Source organism: Anas acuta, chromosome 9 (assembly GCF_963932015.1).
Source record: "Anas acuta chromosome 9, bAnaAcu1.1, whole genome shotgun sequence".
Classification (NCBI taxonomy): domain Eukaryota; kingdom Metazoa; phylum Chordata; class Aves; order Anseriformes; family Anatidae; genus Anas; species Anas acuta.
Window position 1 is genome coordinate 14,498,922 of NC_088987.1, and position 17,429 is coordinate 14,516,350.

General features: G+C 38.6%; 1 protein-coding gene across 6 annotated transcripts in view; it reads right to left on the reverse strand.

Moving 5' to 3' along the window:
• The window catches only part of FARP2 (FERM, ARH/RhoGEF and pleckstrin domain protein 2), a 72,321-nt gene that overhangs the window by 17,254 nt on the left and 37,638 nt on the right, over positions 1 to 17,429 (reverse strand). For 5 of the 6 annotated variants that reach the window (XM_068692280.1, XM_068692284.1, XM_068692282.1 and 2 more), the window contains exons 8-13: positions 14,614 to 14,761; positions 14,036 to 14,131; positions 12,472 to 12,635; positions 12,257 to 12,325; positions 10,349 to 10,406; positions 9,372 to 9,621 (exon numbers count right to left, since the gene is read on the reverse strand). In XM_068692280.1, the coding sequence (XP_068548381.1) occupies positions 9,372 to 9,621; positions 10,349 to 10,406; positions 12,257 to 12,325; positions 12,472 to 12,635; positions 14,036 to 14,131; positions 14,614 to 14,761 (785 nt within the window). The remainder of the gene's footprint in view (positions 1 to 9,371; positions 9,622 to 10,348; positions 10,407 to 12,256; positions 12,326 to 12,471; positions 12,636 to 14,035; positions 14,132 to 14,613; positions 14,762 to 17,429) is intronic. The other variant, XM_068692281.1, reaches the window with a different exon arrangement.

Sequence of the window (17,429 nt, forward strand, 5' to 3'; positions counted from 1 at the left end):
AACTGCTTCAGAACGAAAAGGTAACCAGTGCTAGAGGCTCTTTAAATTCCTGGAGTTTAACACCATGTGGCCACACGTTCCAGAAGCTTTCATATTAGTTACTTCTGGGTAGACAGCCCCACTGTCCAGGCACGCAGGGAGCAGAGGGATGATTTACCACAGACACTCCACCGCCCATCTCCGTCAAACCATCTGGTTTTCACTTTATCACTCCGTCAGGAGAAGACGGCCATTAAATCTATTTAAAACACTCATTAGCTCATTTGTATCCGACACGGAGATCCCTGTTCCTTGCAGACAGAGTAAAAGAAGCCCAAAGCAAGGGCCACAGTGCTGGATGTGAAGGCAACGCTCCCTCACCCAGCACTGGCGCCGGGGCCTTCTCTGTGGCAGCTGCCCGGAACATGGCCGCCTGCCCCTGCCCACACACGGCCTCGGCTCGCTCCCCGAGGATGACAAAGCACCAAAGGCAAATTCTGCAAAAGGGACATTCCTTGGTTAATGTGACATCTAAAGTTTGGCTTTTCTAGGAAAGGCTGCAGAACATCACGCAAAGCCGGGATGTTTTTTTAATTATTGCTATGTTTGGGGATTTTGTTTGCTTGCTTGTTTTTTTCACTGCTTTCAGCAGGCATTGAACACAGTAAACTCCTTGTGAGGTGGGACAACACAGGTGGGAAGGTGACGGTGTGGGAACGTATCCCCAGACAGCATGGCCCGCAGCAGCAAGGTGGGCAGGGGTCTGCTTGCAGTGGTCACACTCCCAGGTACGTTCTGCACCAAGCAGACACCACTTCCCTACAGTCAGCACCCAGGGCAAAGGTCTGAAATCGGGGAGCCCAAGCAGGAATGTGTTTCTGAGCAATGACATGGGTATTTCCCTACGTAAAGCAGACCCTCAGACACACGACTGCGTTCTGTGCTTGACAAAGTTTTGCTTTCACATCACATACGAACATCAAGACATGGGAGTTCAATGTGACATTCCACATTCTCTAAATAAAACATTTAAGAACATGAATACTTTCTTAGTTAATTACGCTATATAGTTAAAACTAAATATCCTTAGGCAAACAAAACCAGGGTTTCATAACAAAGACCAGCATGAATGTAATTAAAAGAAAAAAAAATCACATCTAACGGTAAAACATTCCATAAGCACTGGTTTTGATGAGCACAGCCCCACATTTCAGTGAGAATGCCAGCCTTATCTTCCACTGCTACTGCATAATATTGTCATTTTTTTTAATTATTGTTTACATTGCCTTCTTTTGTCCAGCTAAAAAATGTGAAAGCCTCTATCTAATATACAAGACTATGACTCAATATAAACATTTTTCTACTCTATTTTTTTTTTTTTTTTTTTTTTTTTTTACTGATTTTCAGTATATATGGATGTGAAGATTCAAATTCAAATTTGAAATAGAAAAATGTTTAGAGTATTGTAGGAAAACAGTCAGAGAAGGTACATTATTGGGCTATTTTAGGTCTATTTTTAAAAAACCAAACAAATCAAACTGTAGGCCAGCTGCTATAACCATTACCTTACCTTGTATTTTCATCAAGAGTACTTGAATCACATCTCTCTCACAGCATTATTAAAGTTAGCACGCATTTGTGTTTTTGTTTCTTTTTTTTCCTGTAGTTGCATCTATTTAAATTTGTGCCCTATATCCAAAATCCATTTGTAATAACCTAGAATTGTCCTTGCAGAAGCAGCAGTCACACATTTCTTAGCGGCCTTGCTCACAGAAATACTGCAGAGATCTTCTCTAACCTGTCAGGCATTTCACAGGGAATTCACATCTTTGCCCAACACAAACTTCAGATGTGGGTAGTGGAGGAAAATTTAGGAAAAGCACTACCTGACACCAGGGACTAAGCATTTGTGCAATCAGCAACAACAAAGAAAGCAAGGAAGAAAACAGAGGGCAGCCAGGTCTTAGGCCTGACTTATCAGTGAGCAAGTTTTGGTACCACATTAGGGACAGCAGCAGGGAGATGTGCTGAGGAGATCCGACCACCTTACTGGTCAAACTTCAAGAATGAAGAGGAACCAATATACAGAAAGTTACAGCTAGTTTCTATGAAAAGAAAAAAAAGCTGAATATGTGGAGAATCACTGGCTAGGTTATACTTAGCCATAACACTGACCCTTATCATTTGGACCATCTAATTTCTATTGTCTAAAATCAGTCATGTGATGTTCACCCTGATAAACTACTAGTTGTCCACATATGTATACACTAAGATTTTTTTTTTGTTCCAGTTATAAAACAAGCTATACTCATACATTTTTGAAGCATACTTATACAAAAGTTAAGAGAGAATACTCCATGCCTTTGTTCTCCCACACAAGGAAATGTCAAATAAATAAAGATTTAAAATTGTGTGCCTGAGTTTTAATTGTGGTTTTAATTTTAAAAGTGGCTCTGGAAAGCCAGCATGCTAAACCCAACAACTCTCTTTTCTGTATACCTTCAGAAGCATGTCAGATGGCATTAAGAAAAGAAAGTTTTTGCCTCCCACCCATCCTCTCATCAGCACTGTAAATCTTTAGAAATGCAACACAAATGTGTTTCTTTTTTCAGTGAAAAAATCAGCTCTATAAGAAATGTTCAGCTCCACCGGGAAAAGGGAGATGGTTGAAGTGGAATTTGGACTAAAAAAAATAACTGTGAACATAGTTATGATGGCTGAGAAGACTGGAGTTTGATTTTCAGATCTCAGAAACCAAATGTAAGATAGGTCTGTCCTGTCTCACATTGCAAAGACGTTTCAGAAAATAGAAGAGAAGCACACAGCTCACAGCTCCATGGGCTTTCCTCTGAGATTAACATCATTTAAAGTCTTAAAGGTTCCCACTAGAGGACTAGACCAGTATGTTGGAGCACTGTTTTTGCTAATTGTATCGACTAGCTTTTACTAAGAGTTTAAAGAGAAGCAGACTACACAGGGTGAAGGTTTTGGCATCACTTCTCAGTTATTTTTCAGACGATATTTCCATTCTTCAGTCCAAATTAAAGCACTGCACATAAAGCTACACTTGAACATGAAGCTTGATAAAAAGTAAGCTCAAGCCAATATTGACCTGTACGTGTTCAGATTACTACTTCACATAAACCTCTGCAGCACAGCTGATGTGAACGGTCAAGGTTTCGACCTAAACAGTTTATTTGTTGCAGGTACATTATTTCTTGATTCTATGTGAATATTGGTTTAACTTTGCAGGGAAAACAGTCCACCAAATTCAGCCCCTGTAACAAAGTAGTATGACATGGTAAATTCTACAATCTCCTGATGTTCCAAAGGAAGTCAGTGGCAATTTGGTTAAATAATTCCACCTTGATTAAAAACAAAGTGTTTTAGAGTGGGTGTTTTTATTTCTAACTCAGTAAATATCATATTGAGAATAACTCCAAAAAAAAAATACACGAATTCAAGTTAGCCCAGAAACCTGCTCAGTTTACTTATATGCGTACTACTGGCTTTTTTCCATCGAATGTTTACGTGATCAAGGAAAAAATTTACCCACATCTTTATCACAAATTCCTGAAGGTGAACTCTGAACCTGGAAAATATGAAGCAATCTAACTGTCTGCATACCCCATGTTTAGAACAAAGGATAGGTCTTCTATAAAAACAAATATACAGAAGACAGTCCAAGGGTCATATCCAGTTTAAAAGAAAATGAATCCACAGTAAGATTCCACTCTAGCAATTATATTTAATTTTTACTCCCATTTCTATTCCAAACAAAGGTTTGCAGAAAACAGTAATCTGAAAAACACACACCAATATTTGGCTGTGCTGTACTTTCAACAAAAGGATGCAAGAGAAAAAGTGCCTTGAGAAATCTGGCAATAAAACTCTAAGATGCTTTGGCTAGCAGAACATTCATTCTGTTTCAAACACAAGGGTAACGAAAAATAAAGCTAAAAGGCCCATGATGTAATTTATATCCAAGTTTTCCTTATTTTATTGCATAAACAATTAAAATTATGAATTAGTACAAATCTGCAGGTTCATAACTGGCAATCTCAACAGACACAAAGATAGTAAAAGTCCCAACATGTAATTCAATAAAAACATTTACTGTATAAAAGATAAAAATTCAAGAGATCAAATAAGAAATTCCAGCCCTCTGTTTTCTTAATGTAATCCTTTCCTGAAAAGAGTAGCACCTAGTAAACTGGGGATTCACTCTAACCAAAGCACGTGTGTATCTGTACATATTGACAAATAGGCATTTCTGGTTTCTTACCAAGCTGCAGAACTGTCACAAACCACTCTTGGCTGCCATCTGAGACTCGCATATTCAAACAGTAAAATATTGTGACTTTGAAAAATTTGTAGCAACGCCTTCCCACAAACCAGGTTCAATAAACCATGTTCCAAAGCTACAGTTTGCTCTGTGGACTAATCCTGCAATAGCCCACAAGCAGATAATAAATTAAACGGATTTTATGACACACGTTTGGAACTGTAAAGTCTCCCCATCTTCATACATATAGTATATATGTAGGCTCACACATATACACAGCAATTGTGACAAGTTCAATGTAGGATCTACTAAGTATAGGTAATGACAGCTAAAAGTCTACAATGAAGATTGTGTTGTATATTCATTCACTCAGTCGATACCTGATAATTATGGCTGAGAACTTTTTGCAAAATGACAATAATGGGAATGACTTACCGACAGGTTTGCACCAAATTGCACAGAATAATGGCTTTTATTTTCTTCTCCACAAAATCTTACCCTTACCAAGATTTGCAACTAAACAAACTACCACCAACACCACAGAAAGAAACCACCGACCAAAAAAGAAAAAAAAAGTACAAAAATCAACCCTTAAACAAAATCACCTATGATCACAATAAAAATATACACAGGAAAAAGGAGATCAATACTTGGTATTATCCAGCAACTCTGAAATTCACTGGAAATTAAAGTGAAAGTTGAGAGCAAATCAACATGCTGCCCTATTGCATTCTAGGATAAAATATGGTAATTCCTGGGAAATATACAGCAAGTATTACTCTAATAATGAATGAGTATTTTAAAATTACAAAGTATACACACAAGCAATAATACAGGCTAGTAAGGTTTACCAATGTTTAAACGGGTGGCTGATAGGTCAGAGAATATTCTATGACCAGTGTTATGTGCAAATTAAAAGAGATTAACTAACTACATACACGAAGATCAAAATGTTCTCGTGTAGTGCTTTATATTTAATAAATGCACTTAAGAATAGAATGGTTGTAAATAGGCACATACAACAATATAGGCACAGATTAACTTCTCCTTTTAAGACATTCATTTCTTCATGTCTTTTAGTCATGCTGCAAGGCCAAGGCGCACACTGAGTACCACAAGAGCGCTGAATCTCTCAGCCTAACTCACTTGGAAAAGCCATTAATATTGAAATACACTTTATGGTTGCATATATTTCCTGCAATAGGACCTACCCAATAGAGGGGACCACAGAAGCAAAAGGATAGAGAGAAGGGGCAAGGGGTCCGTGGCTTGCTCCCCCTTGCTCAAGCACAGCTGTCTGGAGCACTGTGTAGAGCAAAAGAACAAAGCTGACAACCCCAGTGGTTCTTTCTACTGGACAAATGCAGCACTAGAACTGCATGTCAACAACAAACCTAAGTACCTTGAAGAGCATGACGTCCCTCCAAGCCTCCCAGAGGCGGGGGCAGAAAGTAAAAATGACAGAACATACCTCCATGAACAACCACACCGGGGAGAGGAGAAGACAGGTTTCACCTGCTCCTACCACAATTCCTCATATTCCTCCTTCTCAAGGTGAGCATGCACAGGATACCCCATAAAGATCTCCTGATTCTTCTTATATACTCTCCCCCCTTTTTAATATCATGAGCAGCTTTCACTGCTCAGGATCCATGGGGGTCCCAGCTCCTGATGCTGACACCATTTCAGCACCTGCTGGCACCCAGCTCATCTTCTTGACAAGAAAACTTGGGTTCTCAGGAAAAAAATGAAACCAGTACCAGGAACTAAGTATAAGCAGTTTCAACGCTGTAAAAAGACAACAAAACAAACCCCCAGGAGTAACTGTGACAGCACAGCTGGTATTCAGGGCATAACCGCACTGCACCGAAGTTCACACACCACCTTACACTATTCAAAGGCAGTGTACAAACAGGGAAGGGAAAGCCCTTCCTTCTCTCATCTTCTCCTGCCCTATCAGGAGGTTGCTGGGGGAGAAGAGGATGCCTGGCATGACTCTGTTGCACCAGAACAACTGGTAATTGATGCATAAGTCACTGTGCAGCGCCCAACGGCAGGCTGGTTTTTACTCACACCTCCATCAGAAAATAAATCTGAACTCACTTACTACTAGTTTGTTTAAAAATCCCTGAGACTTAAAATTGCCAACAGAAATTCTGCATAGCTGCAAAATACATGGAGAAGAAAATATTAAAGGCACTTCTTGGGACTGACTGCTCTGGAAGACAATATATCAGCAAGCCTCCTCTCAGGCTTACCAGGCACATTTATTAAAATTACAGAAACAAGCTTTTTTTCTCTTAAGATCTTTAGAAATTCTGGAGAATTTAGTTGGATTTATTCCTATATTAAGCAACTGTAACTTATTTAGAGAGAATGCTTGTGATTGAGGCATGAAACAGAACAGAGGCAGCCGTACTTATATGAAAATAGTTCGATCTTGATTTTCGTTTTTTGAAGGTCAAAGACATTAAAGGCAGCCTTCTAAATCTTTATCCACATTTTAGTCCCTCACCCTACTACTTGTAAGAGAGTTAGTAGACAGAAGTATTTTTTCTGATTTTCTTTTTCAAGTTACATAATGTAGTTATGGAAGGAAACCAGAAAAAAAACAAAAACGTAAAAGAACCAGCTTTTGACACAACTGAAGACCTCCTCCAAATGCCTATTTACAAAAGTCACATCTATGACAATTTCCACAGGTATGAATAAAGTCAAATCAAGAGCTACAGAACACACATTCAACAGGGGAAGAAGAAAAAAAAAAAAAACAACTCACACACATAGCACTTACAAACAAAAAAGACCAATTAAACAGCTGTACATTCCTGTAAGTTCAAACTAGTTCTAAATGTGCTTCGATTTTCTGTGCCACTGGCAAATGCGACAAGTTTCTAATGGAACAACAGTGATCCCATTCAAACACAACAACCACAATGCTAGTAAGTACCGTGAGTACTAATCACGTCTTGGTAGGTACTGAACTAGAAAAAATGGGTGACTAAAGGATGTTTTACCTTGTCATGTTCTATCACACATTGAGAGGAATTCCCTTGAATTTTTAGTTATCAGGATTTTGTGAAATACTGGTATTTTGTAAATGTTTGACTAAGAAGGAAAGTCTTTTGGCAATACATAGAGACAACAAGTAAGAAAACTGATATGAAATATTGAATATAATATCATACTTATTGCAGTAAGCTGCTTATTCTGGAGGCATTGATTGTACTAGTACTGCACTATCTCCTCCTTTTAATAAAAAAGCCTATATTTTAAAGAAAAAGTTAAAGCTGTCACCAGATTTCCCCGCACCTGTCTTTCCCCAGATCAAGTACACTTTTATGAGCTAATTTGTAGGCACTTTTTTGCGGCATGATTAAATCAAGAAAAAGGATTAGATAAAAATGCAAAGGGGATTAAGTGCTTTTGCGGTCCATGCATGCATCTCCAAAGTACTGAAAAGCAGAAGTGTACTTTTTTGTTGCTCAACTGTTGAAGGCACTTTGTAGTCATAAAATACGATTGTCTTCACAAGAAGTTTTGTTGGCTCCCATTTTCATCTGATCATGTTGCATAGTTCTGTATCTTAAAACTATCCTTCATAGTTGACAAGAAGATTATTCTTTTTTTGTTTGTGGAAAAAAAAAATCACACAAGGACTCTCACTGCAGTGCAGAACAGCAGCTAATTTACAGGATGTGGCTGCTCATTAACAAACATTTGCAAAAACAGCTGTTGTGTTCAGCATAATACAGCACTCTTACAGACGTGTTCCTAGCCAAAAAAATCCTTCAACACTGTAGTTTGTGACAAGTCTGCATGAGTGAGCTGATGGCTCTTAAATTCTCCAAAATCAGTGGTTTTTCCTACCTATAGTATTTTGAGGACGTTGTAGCTTGTTATGAAACATTCTGGATGTAGTTTGATGCATATAATGCAGTACCAGAGCTAGGATGCTTTAAGAGAACTGAAGAGACACAGGAAAAAAAATCACTTATGGTACGTGATTTAAAATCCAGCTAATGGATTAGAGTTTTCTTGTTTAAAGTGACTGACATCACACCTTTCTGGCTTCTAAGCCTAAACAGCTTAGAGAAATCCCTCCTAAAAATCAAGAATCAATGATTGACATGCGCTTTCTCTGTCCAATCTTCCTGAGTGAGATTTTTTAAATTATTCTGAAAGTCAAAAGTGAAGTTCTCACCAGCTGCTTGAGCAAAAGGATTACTAAAGACAAGGTTTACATCCAGTGGTGCAGCAGTTTCAGAGTCCCAGGAGTCTGTATCTGTACTGCTAGAGTCTTCCGTGGTGGTAGGCGGATAGCTGAGCTGTTCTAGCTGATCAATGATGTCACTGAACTGGAAGGCTGAACTGGACTCGGAGCGGATTGAGTAGGCTGGGAAGTTCACCATCGAGCTCGCCTCCGAATGGTTAGCGGAGCTGTACGTGTGCAAGGAGGACGTACCATTTAGGGGCAAATTATTGAGGGAGCTGCTCTCAGAACGGTTGTTGATGAGTGAGCTCGTTTCAGAAGGGCTCAGGAGGCTTTGCATTCTGCTTGCTTGTGCCTTAACCTCAAACAACTCTGAGGTATCTGATGGCCTCTCATTGCCATTGAAATCACTCTCCTCTTCAAATTCATATTCGTCTTCCATATTCATATCTACCGCTTCTGTTGAGTACCTGTCAGGGCTCGACTGAGAAGAGACTGTATTTTGTTGAAGGGCATCTTTAGTTAAGCCAGTCAACTCTGACGCATGCTTCGAAAAATCAGAGCCCTTTAACTCCAAACCGCTGTACACGTATGAAAATGCCTCAGAGCCCCCAGCAAAAAAGGAAATTTCTGCTGGGTCGTCATCAATAAATTCCTCTGACACCTGTAACTGTGAATTTGTCAATGTGTAAAGAGGGGTGCCCCTACTGCAGTGCTGATGCTCTTTTTCAGCGACAAAACCACCTGTGGTAAAGTCATCCTCATCATTGTCATTTTTACAAAGAGCCCTACTCTCCTTACTGCTCTTCTCTATGTCTAGATCTAAACCACAACCACTCTCAGCAACAGGACACGCAGGGTTACAGTTTCCTGCAACACTACCAAACCCAACACCTTGGAATGACTGGAACGTGGGAGATCCAGGCTGCTGCATCGATTTCCTCCCTGTTTCTTCTGCAGGCGCTGCAGTATTTTTCTCTGGAATCCTTGTGTATGGCACTCGGGGGTCCAAAGAGGAAGGGCTGGTTTCTGCAAAGATGGGCAGGACAGTAGTAGGAGTGGCCGATGAATGAAATGAGTGGAAGGGGACAGTCGCTGAGGCAGGAGACCCTGGGGTTCTCAAGCCCTCAGTGAATGCAACACTCTGAGGAAAAGAAAGTAAGAAAAAGAACAGGTAACAAGATTTTTATAATACAAACAAAAACAAAACCAATGTCTGTCTCCTGACACAAAGGGAATGCGTGCTTCAACAATGCTCACTTTATAGCAAATAAAACTTTGCATGTAGAAATAGATCTAGCATTTCCAGTAAGAGGCAAGATCTTTTTTCCCTAAATTCTGGTAACCAGATGGAAAATTGAAACCATGTATTTTATAGCCTCTGCTGAATAGCATAAACAACAGAAAATAACACAAAACAAGAACTGCCAAATCTTGAGTGCTTCCTTAGCCTCTCACATGTAATGCAAGCACATTCAGTGAAACAATAAACTGTTGCATTTATACATTTATTTCTTGCCTGTGGCTGTAGAAGGCATCTATACAATGAACTTAAGACTTCCACAAAAAGAAGGCAGATAGTAAGTGAACACAACCTAATCCTCTGAAAGAGTAACATACTAGGAACTATGACATCTTCTGAGTTGAACTGATCTCTGAAAAGGAAAATATTCACCTTAGACCCCATCAGCTACAATTATCAAAACTGCTACTACTTGCAAAAGAAGAAAAACCACGCATCAGGGACAAAGATTAAACAGTGCAACTGATTCTAGACAAGAACTGCACTTAATCACTTTCCTATGCAGTCACCTTGGAAAGGTGCTTGTCAACTCTACTGATTGCACTGCCTACAGTGCTGCAGAACTAACCTGTTTTGGCACGTCTGTGTTTGAAGCGTGAGTGGACACTCTGACTTTGCTGTGCCTCCTGCAGAAAAGAGAGCATCCTGTGAGCATCCAAGACATCAATCAGCTTTCTCCCTTCCCTCTTCAGCTATTTACATTCTAATAGGCAATAAAAAAAGTCTCAAGATGTATTTTATTAGATTCTGTTAATAAAGAGTTCAAGATTTAAAAATTGACAATTGTTCTAAATTGAACAACACAGGAGTAAGAAACATACAGAGAAGCAAGATCCAGATCATTCATACCACTGAGCTCAAAAGCAACATGGGGCAAAAGGATAGATTAAATGGCAGATTTAGTTTCTTCCTTTGTCATCAATATAAACTTCTAATTAATTCTGGTTTTGAAACTATTCATTTGTAATCTGTAACAATGATTATAAATAACATTTCAGTCAACCATCTAGTTAATGGCATATAACATTCTATATGTTAAACTCAAAAAAGTGGTATCCTGCATCACAGTCATGGTTAAAGTTATTCTATGGCAATCATTTACTAGAAAATCAACCTATCATAGAATCATTTAGGTTGGTCAAGACTCTTAAGATCAAGTCCAACCATCAATCTAGTACTAAACAAGTGACATTTGTCATCTGGCAAAGGAGCTCAACTGTAGTCCAAGACATTAAGTACATAAAATGCAAACTTTCTGAAATTCCTGTTAAGCCCTTATAAACTTTCAGATAAACAACTGTGAAGAGTTTCCCACATGTGGATAGAATGGGTTTCAGTCAAGTTTAAGTGACATAATTTCTTAATAAAAATGCACACTCCTTATGTATTTGTTTAGAAACAAATGGCTATTTAAGGTCACTGTTTCATACTTGCAGAACCCAAGACCAACTGTATGCTCTACCACAGGCTACTTGTGCGATTTTAGACACAGTCTCAACTATGCTTCAGTTTTGTATGGATTACTTTGCTGTACATTATATCCTACATCAGGTAATGTCTGTAAATATCAGTGATCGTCAACATCAGTGTTTAGATTGACCTCAGGGTGCAACCTCTGCACAAGAGAAATAACCCACTACTGCTAGGGATGCTAGCTGTGTTACGTTCTGAAAGTAACAATATGATGAAAATAGTGTTAAAAAATTGAGAACTATGACAATGCTATTTTGGATTTAAGCTTGAGTTTGATGTTATTGTGTCAGCTATTCTTCAGCGTCCTTCTGTCAAGCCATTCTAATTCCTAATACTGCAAAGCAATGATGACGAAGTGATGAGGACTCAATATTTGCAGCTTAATACTGCCAAGAAAGGAGACCACTCTCCCTGTGGCACTGTTCCCAAACTTATTTTGGACTTTCTAGAGTCAAATCAACTCTAGCAGTTACTGTATTGCAAAACAATATATACAAACAACTTGCTAACTAGGCAGTGAAAGAGGAACTGTCTTACCTTGTGACAATATAAATTCTAGGACACAGGAGACAGGTACACAATAGGTTCATCACTATTAATATGTGGAAGTACAACATTGCAAAGCATCAGGCTACGTCAGCTTCAGGAAGAATGGATGCAAACAGGGCTCTTAATTAGCACTACCCCTTGCTCAAATACATGAACAGGGTGACATACACGTGTCTTCAAAATACACTGAACTTCTAGATTTCTAAGTCACATGCTGCCCACTTAAATTAAAATGCAATACTGAAACTTTAATGCGCTTCTTTACATCGTAATGAGATTACAAGTTGGCAAAATATTTAGTTCAGCTACCTTAAATTTGAAGCAGGCATTAGTAATGAAGAAGTCAGCTAATGAAAATGCCTCCAAGAATCATTTAAAACCACTGAAATTTAAGAAATAAGGGTACTGTGAAAGTCTCAACTACATTTCACCTTACAAAATAATTTGCATTTACCTTTCATATGGAGTTTTTCTCATCCCACTGTCCTTAATATAATCCACTAGCTGCTTTTGTGTTCGTCCACTGTGAACCCACAAAAGAACAAACATTATGAAATGCAGTGAATAAAAATTATAAATGAGATTATTTTAGAATACTTTTTCCTTTTCATCTCATTTTCTAAGATACAAGCAATTCAGCTTCAATAAATTTATTATGTTTCTTCATACCTGTATCTAAATGATGACCCTCTGGTGAAGAAGACTGCTTTAGCCTTTGGCTTTGGCTGATCAAAGAGCCTAAAAAATGTATGATATTCAACACAGATTTTCCAGAAGTTTTTACACTCATCCCTACTTCCCAAAAGAAACTCCAGCGTATCTTGATATGGACCCTGGGAACAGAACACAAAAAGCAAGTAGCACATAAAATGGCAACAGAATAAAAAAGGAAAGTACAAATACATCCCAACAAAAAGGCTCAACTACAGTGAGACACTGTAAATGTCTGTACTCTGCTAAATCACTTCTCATTTGCTTTAAAGCAATTGATATGATTTTGAAAGCAGTATAAATCTTTGATAGCTTTCAAAAATATTTGTTAACATGGAAAATGGAAAAATGCTTAAAATGCACTCAACTAAGACTTTAGTAGCATGCTGGATATATTCCATGTTAAGAAACACTGATTGTAAAATTTGCAATTTGAAAGAAATTAAAATATTGAAGTGAATAATTAGTGATTTTAAAGTATTTTTTCCTTAGAAGTTCTGATGTTTGCCTTTCACTTCATGAGATTTGGAAGAGGCAGGAAAATGTTGCATACATCAGAATACAGTTATCACATAACATTTCTGAGGGTCTCTTTGGGAGACATACGCAGCCAACCTGTCCCATTTAAATTTCTGAGCTACACATACCTATTTGATGCCCATATATTTTTTTTTTCCATTCTAATACAACCCTAAGTTGAACGTAAACCCGTATTACAGTATGGAAGTAACAAAGGAAGCACCAGTAACTTTGATGACATCCGCAATAAAAAACATCTATTGTAAATCAGCCACGCATGAAAAATAACACTTCTGCTATACAGACATATAAAAAGATAAGGCTGTAGTAAGAGCAATCACGTAGATCTTAAAAGTAAGCTCCAACAACATAATCTCAGCCAACTACTGTTTCCTGAGGCGTATCACGTTACTTCATTCATATTTGAATCAAGAGATTCTGTACCAGATTTTTTTATTTTTTTTTTTAATTCAAGCAGCTTATATTCAAAAAGTTCCTGAATAAAACTGTCATAGAAAGTAAATGCCTTTTGTATCAGCTGTGTACTAGATAGTTCTCCTAAGGAGCTACAGTCAAAAGCACTCCCTAACACGTTTTTATCTGAAATAGAAAGATTTACTATGTCAGTGCTTAACTTAGCTCAGGTCAGTTTGACTATAATGGAACAGCGGGCTCATATAAGCCATTTATATCCAAGAAAAATATTAAATACAACTTTTTCAGAGTAAAAGTACACAGACAGGACACACCAAATACTTGATTTTAATTGTTTTTCTGTCATATTTACACGTGTATGCCTGTGGCAGAGATACAATGAGGCTGATACACAAAGCTAGAATTGTTGATAAGACATGGGAGTGAAAAAGTAAAGATTTTTATTTGAATAGTGAAGCCAAGCCTAGTTCTCTGAAAATGATTTAAAAATTAAAAACTCTAAAATTTTTCAGAATGAAAAAAATAGAGTTTTCAACACTGACAAGTCTGTTATTATGACAGAACTTACACAGACCTCTGGGTGGAGTTTAATAAGGAATCGTTTCCTCTTGAAGCTTAGTTTTCGGACCTTTGACCAGTTAAAGGTATTGATTTTTGTATTGCCCTGAAATGAAACAATAATAGTTAAAAGTTTGCAAAAGTTTCAGAAGAGCAACAAAGTTCTGATGCAGACATACAGATACATGCATGTGCGCACACACCCCATCCCATTCTGTTCAATTCTTATTTCTTGTAATAATATCCTGTTAAGCAATGTTATCTTTTAGTACAAGACTAACTACAAAGCCTACGATGTTTGTTTCTCTCTGAGCAGACACTAGAAAACTGAATGGAAACCCAGGAAGCTGGAATGGAAAATAATTTTGCAACCCCATAGATATTCAGGATATCTTATGGTACAAGCAAGATTAGGGTTTTTACTGTATTTTACTTAATACAATAATTTGTGGGCCTAAATAATACTTTGTTGACCATAAAAAATGTGCTAGATTTTGCAATCAGACACACCTGAAATTAAAATGAGACTTACTCCCAAGACACGCTAATGAAGAGACAGATGCACCTGGTAGGCTCTGCCCACCTTACCTGGAATACCAGCACACCCATGTGTGAAACAGCTAGGTTAATTTTTGTGCCCTCACGGTCAGATGCAAGGTGAAATCTGATGCCATACATCTCCAGTTTCCGAGCAATTTCAAGCACCTGGAAGTCTGATTCAGCAGGAGTTTGACCTCTGTCATGAAGAAGAAAAAGAAAGTTTTAAGATCAATTTGGTTGTACAACACTGACAACATAGCTAAAATACTGAAGTCATGACTCTGGCACTAAAGCAGAATTTTCTGTCTAATCCAGTTTGGCAGTTTCACTTCACATTAAGTACTATAATGAGAGGAACATGCATAGGAGGAACATGCAACTGCAGATGACCAACCTAAAACGTCCCACAGATTGAGGCACAAATGCTAACTAGTTCAGCTTTTTCAATTTCAGAACAATGAAGTTCAGCAAATGAGAATTCAATCCACAATACCCATTATTCTTCTTGCTTGTATACACACTAATATTAACCAGACTGAAAGTGAGAGATGGAGGTCTTACGTAACCAGCATGACAAAAACAAAGCAAACACTGCAAGAGTTTCAGGTAGGGTTTCAGGATTGCATTAGAACTATTACACTAGCACGTCTGGGTGTAAACCTTTCCCCCTGTCTTAGGTGTTTTATTTCCTCCTTCTCAGGGAATCAAGAGAAGGATTTTTAGAATTGTTTCTGAAGTATCATCTGTTGTTGAAATAACGTTGAAACCATGGGGAAGATCTATACAAACACAGCATCCCCTTTCTGAGCATGCACAAAGTCCAAGCAAGTAGGGAGAATATTACAGATCCTGTCAAGCACCAGTCACAGATTTTGCATCCATTTATTTCCCTGTAAGCTTGCTAAGTCCAACAAGTGAAAATTTATTTTCCTGTACTACAGCACATCCAGTATTTTCTTTTCCCACACATTTTTCTCCACGAGGGGGAGTTTGCTGGGTTTCTGCACATTTTCCTGCTAGTGCCTCATGAGCAGCAGGCTTGCTGCAAGCAGGGGTGACTGCAGTCAGGCTCCTCTGCACAGTGAACACAGGAGCAGAGGAGCCCTTTGAGCTGGAGACACAGAGCAGCTAAAACACCTCTTGGCCCTGACACACAGGTGGGGCAGGGCTCTCAAGCCACAGAGACAGTAATTGTGAAGGCCAGGACACCAAAATATGGACCACCCCAAAATGTAGCTCTTAAAAGCACCCACTGAAATACCAGTTCTTATATTGGTGAGGCGTTTTCCTTATGATTCAAAACTGCTTGAATCATTCTGGGTGGGTCCAGACTGGAGTTTTGGGATACTCGGAGAGGAAACAGAGGCTGCTGTGGAGATTAAGGAGCTCTTGCTGTACAAAGTACTCCCATTAGGCTGCAAAATAAGAAAGTCCTTAATGCAAACAGAAGCTTGTTGACACACTGACTGCCTGTGGCAGTCCCTAAACTAAAAGCCTGGCAAGACAATGCTGCAGGCCAATTTGGGGCATAAACATGGTCCAGGAGAGCAGGCTGTGACAGCAAGGCTGAAGGCCTTCTCCAGCACCAACACTGCAGCACCACAAGCAGCACAGCTGCTGCTGGGGCACTGGTTGGCAGGACTGCATCAGCTGCAGCCATATGCGGGACATCACCGTCTCCCTGCTGAAAACGATGAGAAATAACAAATTATATTACTTCCAAGCACGAGCCAGAGCTACAGCAGCCATCCACACTCGTGCACTGGTGGAACTGTTCCTGCAGCACACAAGTTTGCTAGGATAAATGCAATGCCACAAGGGAGACATGGGAGTAAAAACCGATGATTATTCTATTTAGGACCAATTAGGGCAGAAACCAGGTTAGATTCCTGCACACACGGTCAAAGACAATTTTTTAAAATCCCGTTTCCAAGGACTTGCCTTCCTTGCATAAATGTCTTCCATCTCAGTAAAACAGATGACAAACCATTTATCCCATGATCTATTTTTGTGTACCACGTAATGCTAACCAACACATCAGTTCCAAATAATTTTGCTGCTACCCTGGCTTGCCTTCCTACACATTCTCCTTCTACCTATCTATAGCCATCTTTTAGATTAAACCGCTTTCTTTTAAATACAAATGGAGGATGTTGAAGTAAATGGTTATTAACATGTAAATGTAGTAAAACAGGAATGCCTACAATATTTATATTAACTGCATGTGAGAAATTCATGTCTCAAACTCAGAGACAGTCAAGAAACTTACTTGTTATAACATTTTTTAAATGGGGGTTAGAAGAAATAATGCTTCCTTGATTCTTAGTATAAAATACTCCTTAGTCTAAAGCACACACATACATAAAAGGGCACTGAGAAAAGTAAGCCTGAAAGCGCATACACTTGACGATATGATTTCAACAGTTTTCCATTGCCTTATTCATTCTGGAGAAAAAAAAAATCCAAAAACACTACAACAGGAAATTCATTTTGTTTTCTTTTCATTTTTTCCCCACTCTGACTGGAGAAAGCAAGGATTCAGTGAAATTCCTGACTTTGCAAATTCCAACCTTATCCCAATGTGAAAATTATATGACCATGTATGTATAAAGCAATTGTAGAGAACTGTAAAGCACAACGGAACAAAATTCCAGTTTCAAATGGAAAAATAGATGCCAACCAAACTCCATAAAGAGCAGTGGAGTAGTACTTCAAACAGTATTAACACCACATATGCTAGTTATGTCTAGGAGCTTAAACTGGTAAAGCAGATTTCTCTTTCCCTTACTGAAATGGGTAATGCTGTAATAAAGCATTTTTATACCGGCTTTAAGCATTACTAGCATTTCTTCCAGATTCCTTAA